General features: G+C 36.8%; 1 protein-coding gene across 2 annotated transcripts; it reads right to left on the bottom strand.

Annotated features, from left to right (window-relative positions):
* Positions 1-1,590: 1,590 nt before the first annotated feature.
* On the bottom strand, positions 1,591-18,592 carry FAM204A (family with sequence similarity 204 member A). 2 transcript variants are annotated; one of them, XM_080347612.1, is made up of 8 exons: positions 18,219-18,592; positions 17,775-18,096; positions 16,723-16,813; positions 16,108-16,141; positions 15,416-15,515; positions 13,606-13,695; positions 2,755-2,861; positions 1,591-2,404 (listed from the first exon to the last, which is right to left on the bottom strand). In XM_080347612.1, the coding sequence occupies exons 2-8, from the start codon at positions 18,009-18,011 to the stop codon at positions 2,353-2,355; spliced, it is 711 nt and encodes a 236-aa protein (XP_080203738.1). In that variant the 5' UTR covers positions 18,012-18,096; positions 18,219-18,592; the 3' UTR covers positions 1,591-2,352. The 2 variants fall into 2 exon arrangements, with proteins under 2 accessions (XP_080203738.1, XP_080203737.1); XM_080347611.1 differs by having other exon boundaries at positions 15,416-15,518.
* Positions 18,593-19,079: the final 487 nt, after the last annotated feature.

The following is a 19,079-nucleotide window of genomic DNA, read 5'->3' on the forward strand; positions in this document are numbered from 1 at the left end:
TCAGTTAACTGAAATAAACAGTGGTAGAACAATCCAAATGCTTATTATAAAACCATTTAAATCTCAGAATGCAGTTTTACTTGTTTGGCCAAAGTTCACAGCACATAGCAAAACTACTTCACACAAAAAAAACATGTCAGGAATGCAATACACCTTAGAATCAGATCAGCAGTTTAGGAGGATGTTTACTAAATGTACAGTTATGAGTTAATTTATTATGTATTTAGATGATCTCTATAAAGCTGTATTAGGCTTTTGTATTTTCTCTGTTAATCAGGGGTTTTTTGAACATGGTATAATTCTGGGAATTAAACTAATATTCTAAGCAAATACTTTAGGTAGATCACAATACTTGAAGTGTGATAATTTTTAAATTCACCACAAGTAACCCAATGCAAATACTCTGCATACTTGCTAAATAGTTACGTTATTAATGGCCTAATATAAAACTAATTGGTAATTTAAATGAAAAATATTACAGGTGGCTGGCTATGCACTGCTGCAATCAATACTGTGAGGCAAGTTCTCAGACAATAGCTGGTTTTTGAGCGTTTGGATTTCTTTCAAAGCACTTTTTCATATCAAACAGAACTGATTCTTACAATTAGATAAAGATCTTTATTTCACTAATAAATACTGTTACTATTGAAAGCAACTATTGCAAGAAAACATAGCATCTGTTTAATATATACAACTTTTAAATGTTTACTGGAATACTGATGATGCTTTCAGTACAAAATTATCAGCATAATTCTGCTTCTCAGTATATAACAAGCAGAAACATCAGCTCTAACGCTCATCTGCCAGCTGCATAAAAACATAACCGGAATTATGGACAGAGTGCCTGTAAGTTTTGGACAGGAACATTTGAAACTGAGAAAAGTCTTGATGAAGGTTCATGATGTCATCTCTGTTTATGCAAGTAAACATATTTACCTTCATAATCAGTTTACAAAGAGATACATCACTTGCTTCCTTCCACACAGTTTCTAAAGCTAATACAGTTTGTAAACCATAGCGTGAGATTTATGATGTTATGCTGCAGAAACCTGTTTAGCCCCTGATTTACAAGGCTGGCAATTGTATTCAACTCTGTCATCACAACTAATTACAGCTAACTGCAGATTACCATATTGCAAACTCTCATCTTTGTGAAAGAAATACGATTTTCTGCTGAAAATGAAAAAGAATCAAACATCCTGAGGGCTAATGAACAAAAATGCACTATTCCATGTTGGACTGCAAACCTAAACTCTTCGAATTGGTGCTGTAAGACTTCAAATTGCTATTTGTTGGCAAGTTGTTTTAGCCTCAAGTACTTACATAGTAAATCACCATTACGCTAATACCATACCTTTGGCCTGAAACATATTAATCTTGGTTAACAATAACTGACATTTACATTACCAATTCAATTCAGGCATTGTGGTGACTAAACATCTATGCAAGAGCTCTGGGGAGAAAAGTTATTAGTTCTGAATGTGTCCTTACTTTTCCCTGATAAGTTTTGAACAAACATTATCATAAATTCTTGTTAAAAATCTCATAACATAAACATTCAAATCCTAATTGATCTGTAAAACATTTGACTTGAAGTAAAACCTGCATTTATTTCTTGGGTGCAGCTAAATGCACAACACATTTCAGATATTTTTCAAGATAGATACTTATAGTTTATCTGCTCAAAAAAACTGGGACTTCTAAAACTTGAATTCTTGGGATGGAAAATGGGAATTGGAAATATTCTGAAGAAAATGGCAGCAGGATATGACAAATAGTACCAGATCCTCCCAGAAGAGGGAGGATGGACTTTTTTCAGCCAGATTTTTTTTCTGTTTACACTTACTAAGTCCATAAATGCATCAATAATAATAGTTTTAAACAGGTAGTGTAGTTTTGCTTTCCTTTATTACTGCCACCCCCAACTTTCAAGCAATCAGAATAGTAGTATTTACTGCATTAAGTCTGTACAACTTCAGCAGGAAAACTTACCCCTCTCCTTATATCCAGGCATATTATACCTGCAGTGCAGCACAAAACACATTTGACCAAGTATTTTATTCTAACTAGAGAGTTCTCTACCAGACTCCAAATGCATTCTACAATTAATTATCTTAGATTTTCATATTTTGGAGAAAAATACTGTATGTAAGATGTTTAGATAGTATTTTTGCTACATTATAAAAAGAGCCAAAAAAAGATACTACAGTCTAACAGCATTAAGAGAAACACAAGAGATTTGAGGTGTTGGCTTTTGCTTGTGGATTTTTTTTGTGTTTCAATTTAAGAAGTCGCTCACAAAGATTCTTCAAGTAAAACCAGGTATTTGACTCCAGAGGAAAACAGGATGGATTACATGTATCCCATGTTGCTTTTTGTTTCCCATCTTTTCTTGGCTTCAAATCTGAAGAAGACCACAAAAACAACATAAGGAATCACGAGCACGTATTTCAGGTATTCAAACACGCTATTCTTAATAACAACAAAAATAAAAACGTATTTTTAATACAGTAATAAAGACATGAAGGCAAATGTAACCATATAACCAATACATTAATTCTGGTAACGCCTCTGTACTTCAGTCTGAAACACTGCTAAGAGAAAACAAAACCCAAAACCCCCAACAAGGTTAAACTAAACATATAAGATTAGCACAAGCCTATTTCAACTAAGAAAACATTTAACCGAGATTGCATTGTATACACTTAGTGCCAATGAAACCACAATGTTTAATTCCACACTCAAATGACTTACCCCCAAGCAAGCTTCTTTTTCTTTCGAGCTTCTTGGGCAGCCTCCGCTTCTTGCTTGGCTTTTACAAAGTTGCGGCAAGCAGCAGCTTTGGCAATTTTCACACCAAGCTAAGACATAAAAAGGAACAAAGGAAAACTGAATAGATGCAAATGGCTCATGTGAAATTTAAGCCTCACAAATTACTTGGTCTGATATTGTTTCTCAAAAGTCAATAGATATTAAAATATCTTTCAAGTGTTAGGCTGATGCTGTAATATTAGATCGGATGAGCAAGAATGTCCCTTGAGAGAAATACAAAGGGCAGGCAATCCTTTCCACCCAAACCTTCCTTTTCAAGAATACAAGCAAAAGGCAATAGCCTATTAGATCCCTTTGTTTGTTTGTTTTTAAAATAAATATATAGACACAGATATACACACACAGGCAGTCTCCATTATTAAGACCAGTCTGTGACCTCAGCCAGACTTACCAGCACACAAACCACCCAAAAAGACAGTTTTATACAGGAAGAACTGCTACGGCCACACATTTTCCAGTAGTACCAGCAGTCATGTTTTAATCAGGCTGTCCAGAAAGTAAATTAAGTAGTGTCCTTAGAGTCCATCTGGCATTTGGTCTTCACATTCCCAGCTTTTAGATTATTAGCGTGATAATATGCATGCTTTTCAAATAAGGTCATCATAGGCTGTAGGTGAATACTACTTTACTGTCACAAACTTATTCATACTCTGAGAATTAAGTTCACTCCAGTGAATGTCAAGACAGGGGAAAAAAGAATAACACAGAAAAGATGGAAGAAGGTACTGTGAACTATGTCTGGACTATTTTCCTTAATCAGCATTCATAACCTGTTCAGTGTAGTTACACTTTGTGTTTGCTATCGTGATCTGACATTATTCGCAACCAAATTATGAATTAAGGAATAATTTGGTCTCAACAGTTACCATTTTTCTCCAAGACAAACAAGTAATTCATTTAGCCAAAACCTCTACGAATTGTGATGTGGGCAAACAGGTTTTCTTCTCATCCAGTCCAATACCTACTGAAGTTAGCCGACATATTTCTGACTAGATGTTCTAAATTTCCCCAAAATACCATGGGAGCATCAAATGAGAGGCATGGGAGACCCAAAATGACACTCCTCTTTTTTTAAACTTTGGTTAAAGTTCCATTATTAATGGTCATGCATTTCAATAATCTGCAGCATCTATTCAGGCAATTCTTATTTACTCTGAGAGACGTTTTGTCCAGATAGGACGAGAGAGAACTCAAGGATGTATCTTCGCATCTTCTACAGCTCCCCCATCAAACACTTACTCTGTAGGTAGGTCAACACCCTCATCATTTTGTTAACAAAGCAAAACAAACCACCATCTCTATAAGCTATTTACCTTATGGCCCCTTCAGGGTTCAAGAATCAAGAATGTGGCCTTTCTGCTGAAGGGTTTGAGAGGCTACTTGCATGTAGGCAGAAAGCACAACAGTCTGTGCTTTGTTTTAGGCTCTAAGCATTGGCACCACAGTTAAGAAAAGCATAATATTTGAAAGGGAATATGTGCAAAATATAGAATGCTAAACAAGCTTTTAATCTACTATTTGCATGTTACAAGGTAATAAAGATGTACCTATGGAATAGTTTGGATGCACATAGTAATTCATGTGACCAGACTTCAAAAATTTAGTATCATTAACTACTTCATTTTTCCCCGAGCATTAAAATTTTATATAATCAATAATTCAGTGCCAACATGTGAACTGCCAAATCTCAAGTCAAAGACTAGAGCATAACATTCTCTTATTTGTATTGTCACTTAATATTTAAGGGCAGCTATTAACTTGAATGTACTTGCAGTATAAAAACACTTAAGAAAACTCACCTAAAATATTCAAGAAATGTTTAATTGTTCATTGAAACAGAACTAATTAACTCAAAAAACAGACCAATCTGATGGCTGAAGTCAGTCAATTACCCGAACCATGCCTTTATTTTTGAAGTGTGTTTTACCTCCTAATATACTTGAAAATTAACTCCTATGTGATGAATAACAGCATCTCCTTAAAATATGTTCCAGTGGCCTATTGAACACTTACACACTAATACACACAAGCGAGGTCAACACAAGTTCTGAAGAAAAAACAACTTTTGCTCTGTATTTCTCAGAAGACAGAATGAGTTCCTCCATCTTTGAAAAGTACAGAAAAAAATGGGACAATAACAACCTCTGGATGTGGAAGTAAAAGGGAAAACATTTTGCAGCATTTATAATTTCGAGGCTGCATAGAGTCGAATTTAAGACAGGAAAACAAATATGTCACATATAAACCCAAACATTTTAGTCAGACTAAATGTCTTCTGCTCCCACTCACACCCAGACATCTTCACTCCCCCCCCCCCGCCACAAAAGAAATCCATAAAAGCTTGGTCAATGGGTTTTACATTTTAGAAAAACATTTCAGGTCATCAGATAACTCAATAAAATACAATCTTAAAAGAAGTAAGAAAGCATGAATAAAAATATATATACAACAATTTCTTGTGTAGTCAAAGTATCAGCATTTTCCATATAGAACATCCAATATTTTGCTGCATTTTAATTAAGGTGTCTAAACATTATCACAAAGAACTGCAAATTGGTCGGAGCACGCAGTAAGGAAAATTAAGCTCTAAAGGCTTTTTATCACCATATTTCAGGAACCAAGGGTGTAAAATGTTCTAATTTGGGATATATTAAAAGCCATAAAAGGTCTTTCAAAAAGATTAATGGTACTTTGCTTGGATTTAAGATAAGGGCTTTAGCTGGTTGGAAAAGCAGGGCCCTGGCTAGACCCTTGAGGCATTCATCTTTACAGCCACTTGGAAGATTTGTAAAAGCGTCTGCATAACCTCAAGCAAACGCACTGCGACATTTTTTTTTTCTAAATTCCTTTCAATTTTACAGGTTTAAAGTGTGTAAATCATATTGGGTAGTAAAGCTGATATAATGGTTCATCCTTGTAACACAATATATATATTTTTAAGACAAACTTAAAAAACAACTTGTTTTCTACAGGGCAAAGACCTTTCCATTTCCAAGTTGACCAATAATCCTGTCAAATATCTTATTCTAGATGTTTAACGCAGCATAAGTGAAAATTCCTTATCCGTTATTTTCCGTGAATTTCCTACTCATCTGCAATTGTTACCTTGTAACAAATCTCTGAAGCTTTGCTTCTTTTTGAAGAGTTTCAAGGCATTTATTTAAAAAAATACCAATTATCATACTTTAACTTTTCATGGCATAACAGGTCTCTATGAAAAATATTTATGCCGTTCTCTTTTGTTCTTTAATTAAATGAAAACAGATGTTTTCTGAAGTAAAGCGGAACCATTACTGGAGTACTTAAAGTGTTAAGGTCTTTAATTTTTATATCAGTTTGGTCTACAATTCCTGATTGTCTTTACTCAAGCTCAACATTAATGTCAAGCAAGTTACCTAGGAGACGAAAGAGATCAAAGAGACAAAAAACCCTCAAATGTCTGATTAATCAAGCCTGCAAACAGCTTATTTCTTTTAGCCTGCATGCAAGTATGAAAATGAGATTCTGGGAGCCGTACATTGTGCAGATTTGTTCATTCTTATCAGAACAAAGCCAGCGGCAGCTTATTTCATGGATCATTGGCACTGTCATCAGTGCTACACAGAACGGGTGACAGCTCCTCATTTTGAGGCTTGAACAAAATTAGCAAAAAGTCGGCACAAATTAGCCTCTCATCTTTTTAGTAATATGACATTATTCATTTACTTTTTATCCAATTTTTAATTTTTTCCTTGTCAGCTATCCCTTTCTAGTGTTTCTTGCACAGCATCATAAAACACTTTTAAAACAAGCAAAGAAACGGCTGAAGTTGAAATAGTATGTAAAGTTCAGGCAGAAGAATAAACATCTATTAAGTCGCAAAGAATCTACTGTAACTTCCAGAAAACTTCCCTTGAAAAAAATCAAGATATTTGACATGAAATATCATGAGGCAAAGACTTCTCCTTAAGACAGGAGTGCGCAATGTGAACGCTGAATGATACAAGTAATGAGATGACACATTCAAGAACTGCCCCAGAAATATTTAGGTATGAAATACAAAATGTTCGACCTACAGAAGCTCGAACAAAACATCTCTATTCAAACAGGTCCTGAAATATCCGATGATCATAGGAGAGAAGCCAAACAGCCTTTTAATACAGTGTTACAGTTTCTCATCAAATATGAATCTAGTTATTTCAGGCTTGCCTTTAGCAATGATTTTCTCCTTTTATGTTATGGAATGTTATCCATTGCTGACGTATATAAAATATATAAAGCAAACAAGAATACCGAGTGGATTTTGCAGTGAAAATTGTCCCCTTTCAATGATGTGCTCAACTTCCACTGTAAAATACTTTGTAATACCTTTGTTGTATTTTTATGCTGTGTACTACAACATCAAATTATATTTGGATGGCACAGCAATGGAGTAAGGACAGAAAACTGTTCTTATATTAAGCTCTTCGCTAGATTTAAACATTTAAATGCAAGTAACTTCTTCCATTCATGAGAAAACACAGCATTAAAAAATTAACTATAAGCTGTTAGATGCTTTACACAGCCCCCTTATAAGAAAGGCAGTTTTAAAAAAAGAACTGTAGTACTGTTTTCAGCAATTTCTTTATCTCTGTTCTTCTAAGTAAGAAAGCTTATTAACAAGCTTTGAACTTAAAATCACATTTACAATAATGTGCCATCAACAGTTTTATAAGCTAATTAGAAAAAAAGATTAATTAATGACTGGCTGCTAATAAAATGGCAATCATGAAGAAAGAAACCAAGGGTGCTAAGCTTCAACTACCACCAATTAAGAGCTAATTACAAACAAATTATATATGTGTTTTGCTGTGGGCTTTAATTTACTAAAATGGTTTTAATTAAAAGAGAAAACATGCTGATTAATTGAACTGCAGAAAAAATCTACAGTATAAACTGTGCTTTGTCTGTCTCTTTAATTAGACTTGTAACATCTGAAATCTTTTTTTAAGGTTTGTTAAGGAAAAGATATACATAATTAAGGGAGCATAAGAAATGTATTCTAGGTGATAACCCTGCCATGTTCCAAAGGTTAAAAGAAAACAACCTCAATGAAGAGATATTTGGACGCACCTCTGCTGAGTGGTAGAAAGAAAATGCTTCAGACACAAAAATAAACTCTTCTCTCCACCCTCCCACCCCCGGTCCTTCAATGGGGAGCTTTCCAAATTAACTGGTGCTTGGTTACATTCCATTTAAAATTACATCAACCTCCTCAGGTATCTGAAAGCACTGTGATAAATTGTGAATGTTGCATGGAACTTCAAAATGAAACTCTATTTTACCAAGAGAAGAGCATCAAGCACTAGAACCTGTCCCTCGGAAACAGTAACATGTGTGTGACCTCACGATCAATCATATTTGACCCCGATTTTCAAATGGACAACAACTTCCAGAATGATTCTCACTGGCTACAACATACAACCTTGCTCCTATACTTCCCATTCTAAATTATACAGCTGGAGGGTACTTAGAGACAACAGATACTAATTTGATTATTATAAAATGGTCAAAACCAACACAACAAATTTTGAAGACAACAGCAGGACTCATCTTGCTGTCGATTACAACGTAGATCTTTCATTTAAGCTCGATTACAATATCATAGTTTCCCTATAAATTACAGCTTTTAAAAAGTGTTTCACCAAAATGCCAGAAGCCACTAAGCTAAGGACTTAGGAACAGTGCTGTGTTCTTTGGAGACTGACAACTACTCCAGTAATTTAACACACTAAATTACAAAATATTTTAAAAGTTCCTTTTGACAGGTAAGTCAAATATGGTCCAGATTATTTTAGCATGTTCAGGTTACAGTCCTGAGGCTAATGAACTCTTAGACAATGTGGCACCTGCCTACCAGGCAGTTGACATAAAAACTACAAGCAAATGCGAAGTTTGAGGTTCTGCCAGATTAGTTCTCAGAATATTAGAGCCATAAGAAATCTGCATTCTGCTTCTTGAGACACCACATAATGACTTCAGTACAAAAGCACTATGAAAAAATTCTCTGGGAACAAAAAGCTTGGAAAATATTTTCCCGTTTATATATTGGGAGGAAGTATTTTAAAATTATCTGGTTTAATTAGAAGAACTTCTACAAGGATCACTCCAAATTGAAACTGATTTACAGCAAAGTAAAATTCCCAGATAACTCCACATACCATCCTGACTCAAAAGGATAAACACCTCCAACTACACACAGTCACAGTTCTCTAATTTATCAATGTTTATTCTTCAAAAAATCTAGGACGATTCCCACTCACACAGTAGGAACAATTAAAGTACATTTCAATATATTATTCCAAAAGGGTTTTTCAAAAAGTTGACATCATTCCAAGTGTCTGTTCCAAGCTACATACCCAAGTACCTGCCACCATTAAATCTCAGCTACCCTATCCTAGAACATCACCAAGAAAACCATTTTCTCTCGGCCCAATTAAGTGTCCACATACACTTCATTCTGTCAACAACTGTCATTCTAAAAGGTTCAGAATTTTGGTGACAACTCCTGCATTAGTATTAACACCTTTATTGGCATCTCTCAAGTTAAACAAGTCATCATTAAATGCAGCGTTCAAGCACTACCTTTAAGTACACCATTCTGCGTTTGAAAAGCAGAACTTTAAAACATGAAAGACACTCTGGCAATGTTGTAACAAAGACAGCAACTGGATTACAATAATAAACCTTAACTGCCTGTATTATACCACGTACACTGCAATGAATTGCTAGCTATATGATACTAATAGTACTATGCTGTTGATATTAGAGAAATAATTCAGTCTAACCACGTTTAAAAATCGACAGTGAATTACGATTAAGCAATGTGACCCACCTGCATTCTCTTAATGCTCAACACAAATGTATCAGAGTGCTGACCACAGGCACCATAACTGCAGCACAGCACTGAGACGCCCAAGCCAGACCAGTTCTAGAAAGTCTGGCTGAAGAAAGAGTTACTGATGGCCTAAATTAGTCTGTACAACATAATGGAGGCATGCCCATATTCTTTCAGGAAGAATTTAACTTGTATATAAAATCATGCAATTAAGAATTTCAGGATCACTAGAACTCTTCAGTGAAGCAGAACACCCAGAAGAGAACATGCTGGGGGGATGGACAAGGATCCACAGTTAGAGATCTCCTACCCTGAGAACACCCAAACCAACTGCAACCTCCTTTCTAGTCCACAAACTAGGAGGCCAACAGGAGACAAGGGGTTATACTTTACAGTGAGCATTGCCAAGAGATTAGACTGAGTATATGACAATGATGATAAGTACAATTCATTTTTTTAATAGAAATGCAACTGCCAATAAAAAAGGGGTAACTCATTTTTAGCTCCTCTCAAAAGTTACGTATGAATCTAAACATGCAGTCACTAGTAAATAGAGCCTCATGCATCCAAGCTCTAACTCTCACTCTAAAACCTGGAATGCTACTTGATTAAGACATTTTAGTTTAAAATTAGAATTTGTGCATATTCATCAAAGCAGAAAACAGCAACAAATAACATATTGCCCAAAGCCTCATTTACAACAGTACAATACTATTTTCCTTAAGGAACCTGCAACAAGTACCACATGGAAACCAGAAGACCCAAAACCTTGAAGCAGTATCATTTAGGCTTTTAGGATGCAAATTTCAGTGATCCACTCGCAGCTGCTAGATTATGCATATTGCCTAAATCATCACTGATTTTAAAGGAACCTGATTTTTAAAAACCTTTTCTCACTGTGTCATAGTGATAGCAAATTGACAGCATCATTTTGGCATTCCTTTGCTTTTTAGGACATGTTTCTACTGCCTATTCTCATCATCTGTTTATTTTTGGCTTCGTTTTTCTAAATACTGAAGCTGCCCTATCAGTTTCACAGGCTTATAAATGTTATACATCAAAAATTAGTTTCACTTATTAAGGCAGGAAACAGCTTTAAGAACTCTGGGATCTGTGCCTCAAAGCAAAAGCTTTATCAGCAGGTTCCAGTCACTGCTTCTTGCAAAAGAAAATGGTGCCGATTAAAACCCCATACACCTGATTTCAGAAAGAACACCTACCCACCAAACATTTTTCACAGGGCTGCAAGGGGGGCTGGACCCCAAACAGACAGCAGCTGCTTCTCATCCGCTCCCTGCCCCCAGCCCTGCAACATCGCTCAAGAAAAATGAGAACTATACAGAAAAAGATGAAGTCGAGATAAAAGAACAATAATTCATCCACTTATTTGTTGAGACCTCAGAAGTGGTGTACTGATTCAGTCCACAGTATAGTTCCGTGCCTGACTTGCTCACAGTGTTGTGTTGCATTCGGAAGTTAAAGGGATACAAATAGTCACTTCAAAAAGTAACTCACTTCTTATGAATATTATATAAAATGACTTTTTAAAGGGACATTTCTTCAGATTGCAGAGAGAAGGAAAGCAGTGATGAATCAATACAATATGAAAGCAATATCTTATTAACTGTACTTGCATACAAAACTATTATTTCTGAATCGATTTCTTCCATAATCAAATCTTTCTCTATAACTCTTCACCAAATCAGAATTAGGCACTGTCAGAATTATTTCCTTAACATAAAAAGTAAGATCCATTAAAAAAAAAAAAATAGAGCTTTTTAAAATCACAAAGAAAAATTAATCTTGCAGTAGGCCAGGTAGCACATATTCACAAGAGCAGAGGACCCCAGAGAATTCACATGGATTCTGCCTCGACAGAACTCCTCATGAGATCGAGCCAGAGTCATTTGAGTTTTCCTTCTTTCAACATACTATTTATTCAGATAAACCCACTTAACCAAAACCAAGTCAAGGCTGTGAATACTAATAATGTTCCAAGCATTTTGTTTTCAGAATTACAACATGCTAATATTTGAAAGTCAACAATTTGGAGCTAATGTTCCACAAATAATAATACAGTGCTGTAGCACCTGGGATATGCTAGATGTCGTACAATCCCATGGCTACCGAAATCAGATAATGGTTTATCATAAATATTACAAAACCTCAAAACTTCTTACGTTAATTTGTTTTTATAGTCAAACAATTTGCACTAGAACCTCAGTATGTTTTATTGATTATGATACTCTAACCACTTTAGAGTAAATGGGATAATGACATTTGTGAAGGAGAACTGTGTTTTTCATGTTGTATACATGAAAGGTAATACAGTGGTATCACAGTAAGAAGCTGGTCAGACTTAAAGGGAACATTAGGACACATTCCAATCACTGTCAATAGGAGTTTTGTGATTGCTGGTGAACAGGCAGATAAGAGTTCAGTCATTAGAAACTGCCCTGAGTGACTAAATGTAGGTGTTTAATGATTGTGCCAGAACAGCGCTGAGGAGCAGTCAGTTTTCCCTAACCTTAGAGAACCATAGGAATTGTGATTTCCCATTTCAAAAGCCATCACAATATTGTATTATAGTGCATTAAAAAGATTTAAATCTGCAAAAGCTTTCCTTGAAACCCTGTACTTAGGCAACATCTTAAATATTTCTATGAGAATGAGAAGTATTCAGAATTTGTCCTTCCTTTCTTAATCCTTTTCTAATACCTTTGAATTCTGACATTGGACAGAAAATACCTATTACCTCTGTGAAGAAGGAAGAATATGCAAGATAGAGGAATGAAAGCAAAAAAATTATATAATTCATTTCTAATATAAATCTAGAATTTTTATAGTTTAGATTATATCAATCAGATGACTTTAAAATAATAGCTTCTCCACCCACCTCAAACAGCACTCACTTGGCTACTTTTTCTTACTTGGCTTCAAAACTATTCTATCTTTTTATCCTATTTTTTTCCCCATGTGCCAATAGCAATGGGCTTCAGAGGTGTGAGTTATGTACTTCAGCTGCTACCACCTACCATATGTGCACCAATTTAACTATTTCTTACATGAAATTGCAATTACCAGAGGTAGCTGGTAGATTCCTCGTCAGTTTAAGGATCCACTCAGCACAACATACAAATGTAAAGGGTCCAATTTTTGTAGCAAAGAGCTGCACAGACTTCATAAAATTACTCAGATACACCAAATAACAAGACAATATCTTGAAAAAACAGAGTTTCTCCTGCCTGGATATTTATTTTAAGATACGCATTTATATACTAAAAAATGATGACAAGGAGAAAAAAAAAAAAATCCATTCATTCTATAAACATCATTCTAAGGCTACAGCAATGTTTGACATCCAACTATTCCCATTCTTCCTGCCATCAACTCCCAATCACATGAACACACAGGGGAAAAAAAACACTGGCATGCAAGTTGAGGTATATCTGGCCTTATGTGGGTATGTCTTGCTCTCAGTTTGCTGAGTCTCTGCCTTTCTTCAGGATTCCCAGGCTTATTGGGGAAGGAATGCAAAGAAAAATCTGAGGGGCACAGGGAACTGACAGGAAGGGAACATTGTACTCCAGTTTTCTTGGCTTGCAACATGCAGAAAAATCAAAAGCTCAATACAGATGACAAGTTACTGACTCCTCGGAGTCCTGGAGTCGGCAGGAAGGCTTTAAAGCAAGTTACTTGGGATCCTTCACGGTTGTAGTTCCAATTCTTATACATGGCTACAGCTGTACAAGCATTACAAGACCTGTGGCAAAATCCTTCAATCACTGACAGAAATCTGCTTAGGAAATAGGAAAGATGCTCCAAACAATCTCCAATGCTATTTTTGTTAAGACACTTTCTGTACAGATGTACAAAACTAAATGTTTCCTCAGAGCTTTTGTGAACAGCCCACTTACCTCACGAGTGGCTAATCTGTCACTCAGCTCCTCGGCCTTATCAATGTCACCTTCAGCCACACACTTCTCTATGCTAAGTTCAAGGCCAGACTAGAAAAAGAAAAGCAAATATCTTTAGGACAAATAAAGAAATAATACGATCAAAGGGAGCATCTCCTTTCTAAACATATTTCTTTAATAAAATTCTTTAAAGACACTGCATAAACCCGTAATTTCTATGTAACACAAATCACTTTGTCTACGTATTGTAACGGACAGTATAATTAAGAATTCACTGAAAGGCTGCCTGAGCACAAATCATTGCATTAGTTCCACCTTACGTGCAGGATAATACTGTAGGTTAAAAAAATTACACGGACTAGTTTATGCCTGTCACAATAAAATTTCATCTGAAGATCTGTCTTATCTCTTCCATCCCTGGAGCTTTCTAAACAAAATGTGAAATATATGTGTCAGGTAACATGAAGAATGGCAATTACCACTGTATCGTTACAGTTCTAAGATCTTATCTTTATCCAAAAACTGAGTTCTGGCACGGTGCCACTCCACTGTGCTAATAAATTACACATTCTAGCACTCCTATGGAAAACTATGAAAAAGCTTCAGAATTTAACCTCTGAAAATAAGAAAATAACCCTTATGATCAACATAACATAACTTGTATAACAACATTTACAAATAATGTAACAAAAAATGTAAATATCTACTGGAATAATAGTTGGAAACTTGTGAAGGAATACACAAGGTTAGCACAGCAGTAGGCACTGACTTCAAAATTTCACAAAACACTTTCACAAGAGATCGTTTATAGCCTCACTGCTTTTAGATATTAGTGACGCTAAAGAAAACACACTTAACAGTTTCACAACATACACTTTTAAAAAAGATAAAACAAACAAGAAGAGAATTCTTGAGAAACAGTGATCTGCAAATACTGCACTTAAATTACTCAGATGTAAGTTAAAAAAGAAGTGGCCAACCAGAAGCTGCAGTGATAGCCAGTTCTGTTAGATGTCTTTTCTGAAATTAATGAGACACGTTCCACTAGTGATAAAATCTCTGAACTTACAAGGAAAACTCTCTCCTGATCCATTCTCAGCAATTTAATGACAACTAAATACCCACCAAAAGTAAGAACTTAGAAATAAACAGTATATCATGACCTGCATGCAGAAACTTACTTTAGGCAAATGAAAAATATAAGCTTTATCATAAAGAAGGCTAACTGAACATTTGATGTCATGCCTTATCCAGGCCTTTACTAGAAAAGCTACAGAACAAACAGTGCTACAAGTAAATCACAATATAATGAGTTTCTTAACTTGTTCATCATGTTGTACCAGTTAGTTCTAATATGACTAGTTACACAATAATAATTTATGGACAGAATGTGTTATAAATCAAATAAAACTGTATGGTAGGTTTGGCCCTCTAAATCCTACAGCCACTGGTGTCAACTAAACGATTTACTGGGCACATTTTAAAGCTGAAACATGTCTTTAAAAAGAAAAAAAAAAGGCAAACAATGCATATGAAGCTTTTTGTTTCTCATGATAACAGAAAACAAAACCAGACAGGAAACAAGCACAGATAGTGGCTCAAGGGAAAGCACAGCAGCCTTTCCATTCAACTATGATTCACGTGATATCCAAAAGGAAATGCATTAAAAATGTGTACAAAATCATCCTTCTTCAGAGTGACTCGATCATTTACTCACTTTCAAATAGTCTCAGTTTTATTCCTATCTCGGTTAAGGCTGAGCTCTTTACTCCCAAGCACAAGCTGACATTGCTTTCGTATCAACAGTCACCTTTTGTGGAGCCCTGCCATGCACAGGTGGTTCAAATCTGTCATTGATTCCAAAGTATTGTGTAAGTTCTTTCCATTTCTCATCATCTACCAACTCTTGACTACTGAAAATAAACAAACAAACAAAGAGTCATTAATATAACCAGTTTCCACAACTTGTAGTGTTATTTTCAATACTAAAATAAATTCTATTTGGCAGACATGCTCTTTTCACCCATTCACAGTTTTTAATGGAAGTGAAATCAATTATTCCTTCCCCTCTGTTTCTGTAATTCTACAATCTTGAAATCAAGCTTATAGAGTCATAGAATCTTTTAGGTTGGAAGAGAGCCTTATGATCATAGAGTCCAACCATTAACCCAACACTGCCAAGGAGGAAAAAGAAGAGGAGGAGCAGGCTGAACAGAAGCTTGTATGCAATTACACATAAAACATCATTAGGAATAACATTAAGTCAATTTTAAGTTACATTAAATAAAACATTTGTGTTGATTATCAAAATCAAGCAATAAACTCTATCAGACAATCACTGGTATAAAATTCAGCCTGCCCAAGAGAGACACTGAACAACTTCAGTAGATACTTTACGTGACGTTCAAAGCTCGGTTTTGGCCATGCATGCGGTTAAGCTTTTGACAAGTTTGGCCCAATATTAAGAACAGACCTCAGATAATCACATTGACCTGGTTATACCTCTCAGTCACTTCATTGTCCTTCTTCTGTTTTTCTAGGGAAGAAAAAAATAAAATCCAACATTACACCATAATACCCTGCAGCATCCAATGAAGTGAACAGAACTCTAATTGGCCACATTTCCTTTGAAAGGCTGACATACTAGGAGATTTACCCCAAAATCATGAGGATTTAAGCCACTTTTCATACAAAGAACCTCCTACAATATCTGTGAAGAAGTTCTAACCAGAATACACAAAAGTACATTTTATAGAATTACTGAAATACACTTAGCCATTATAAATTAGTATTAAATAAGTTCTACCTTCTTTATAAACACAGAATAAATGTATTACTTGAATTTTAAGTAACAAATTACCACCTAGTCCTACAAGTGATGTATGCAACTGGAGAAATAAAATACTAAATAATAGTTAGAATACATCTACTTAGGCATTTAATTCTTGGTAAAACAAAACAAAACAAACAAATAAAAAACACAAACACGAAAAAAACAGCCACAAAGCAAAAAAACAAACAATACACCAACCCCCTCAAAGACAGCAAATTCCACTTCCAATATATTTGATATTAATTCCATTCTGAAAAAATAAATTCTGTAATTCCATAAAACACCTTTTCTGTGGCGCTTTCTTTTTCGGCTTTTGTTTCTCTGGTTTGCTTCCATTTTCATTTCACGGTTTTTCTTCTGCAGCTCCAGAAATTTCTACAAGATTAAGAAAAGACAAATCAGTACTTTTACATCTTTTCCCCATTAAAAAATACATCGAAAAGCATAATATGCTGAGAAATGTTGTCCCACCATTTTATTTATCCACAGTACCTTGTTATCGATAACATTAAACTGTATGCATTGAAAACATCCAACTCTGATGCTGTTCATATAGAACTGGCTCTAACCTTTCATCACCTCTCTGTGACTTTCTGCCCTCCCTAAATGCCAGGACTATTCGAATCAGACACTTTTCTCATGAGACATGACAACAAATACACTGATACCGGTTGTGCACTACAGAGCTGTTCTATGCATCGTTATTGCCCCACTGGCAGTTTGTAATTCAGGTATTACTGACAGCTCTGACCTTGCCCAGCAGGCTACTGACAAGGATCGACCACTGGGAGTAAAACTCAAGAGCCTAAAACACAGATTGCTTTTATCATTATTTTTTCTGTCTTTGCATGCAACTGGGAATTCCAGAGGTATAAGCAACGACGAGTTTAAACGCCTGCAACTACCCCCTATAGAAAGCAGAAGAGCACACACCTACAGAGAGATGCTTCACCAGTAGTGACTGATACACTTCATTGTAAATCCCTCCTAATGCAGAAAGCAGCTACGAAGTTCAGAGCCCACACACCATTAAAACACAAATGTCTGTGCAACTCCAGAGTTACCCAAACATCTCCCTGCTGTGTTTTCAATCACCACTGCACTGGGTGTGTGGGGGAAGTTACTTACATTCATTTCCTATCTAAATTCCTGCCCGCTCTGCTTGAAACAATCTAAGGCATATTATGATGAAATAAAATATGATCTAAGTGCAGTCATTTCAGATTTGTATACTGACTCTTCAACATTGAGTTATTTTAATTTTAAAACTAGCCATTTGACTTTGAGTATGATGCATTTATGCTCTGGACCTCTGAAGACTTGTAGCAATACCCACATTCCACATGTTTAAAGGAATTCCAGAAGGACACGTCTGAGATTCATTTTCTCCATCTGTCACGGCTATCACAACTGGTTCACTGACAGCATTACTTTCAGGTCCATCCGCCTGAACTCTTTCAGTATCTTCTTTTGCATCTTCCTTTGCCAACGAACTGCAGGGTTCATCTCCCTCATCAGAACTAAAGTCAATGTCACTTTCGTTCACGCCAGGCGGTACCAGCCCGCTCCACATCTTCCAGTCCAAATGAGTCCCTTCAAGTCACCACAGAGACATCGGAGCTACCCGAGCTGGCCCATCCCGACAGAAAATCACCAGCCTGCAGGAGAAAACAGCAGAAAGAGCAAAACACGCCGTCACAAATATTATAACTTCTATCGAGAAAAGTTAACTATCGTTACATGTTTTAGACAAAAACATTATAAAGCTTCTAATACTTACTATTTCAGAGAGGGGTTAAGTAGAGTTAAGCACAGAAGGTACCAGCTCTGGTTTTTAATTCCGTGTTCTTTACAGTTTTGTCGCTTCGCGTTTGTTTACAGCTGCTTCCAGTTTACGGGGCGCTACGGCAGCAGACGCGTCCGTCCGCCCTCCGCACCGCTTCTCGGGAAGCGCAGCCGCCTCCCGCCCGCCGGGCACGGCCGGACAGGAAAGGAGAGGAGAGCCCGCCGGGCCGGGGAGGCCTGGACAGCGACGCTGCAGGAAACGCGGCCCCGAGAGCGCGGAGCGGAGACCGCGGCTCCCGCCCCGCAGCGCTGCCCGCGCACCCTTCGCCGAGAGCCCCGGCCGTGTTTACCTGCCCGCCATCTTGGCACCGCCGGAACACCCCGCCCGCCGATTGGACTCTGCCCCGCAGCCAATCAACGGGCACTTTGCTGCTCTAGGCCCGGCCTCTCTGGTGTCCATGACAACGCTGCGGGCCGGGCGGGGCGGCCTGTGGAGCGACGGGTTCGGGACCCAGACTCGGCCCCTGGGGCTCTGGGGACATAGGGCTGCTCCTCCTCCTCGCTGTGAGGCGGCTCTGAGGGCTCCAGAGGGATGCGATGGCCCAACACGTGCAAATGAGCTGGCTTTGTCAGAATTAACAGCGGTGCTCTGGAGGAAAAGACAAGTTTTACAGGCAATCCTAGTTGCCATAAATGAGTAGGCAAAAGAAAACCTTGGTATTTATGCAATACAAAAGTGTTTATGCTGAGAATGCCGAGGGTCAGCAACCTCAGTGTTCAAGGATGGAAAAATCCTTTTAAAGCCCGCACTAGTGTCTTGGGTTAGTGTGGTAAAGAGAAAACCTCAAAAACGCAG

This window comes from Nesoenas mayeri, assembly GCF_963082525.1.
Source record: "Nesoenas mayeri genome assembly, chromosome: 7".
In the NCBI taxonomy this organism is placed as follows: domain Eukaryota; kingdom Metazoa; phylum Chordata; class Aves; order Columbiformes; family Columbidae; genus Nesoenas; species Nesoenas mayeri.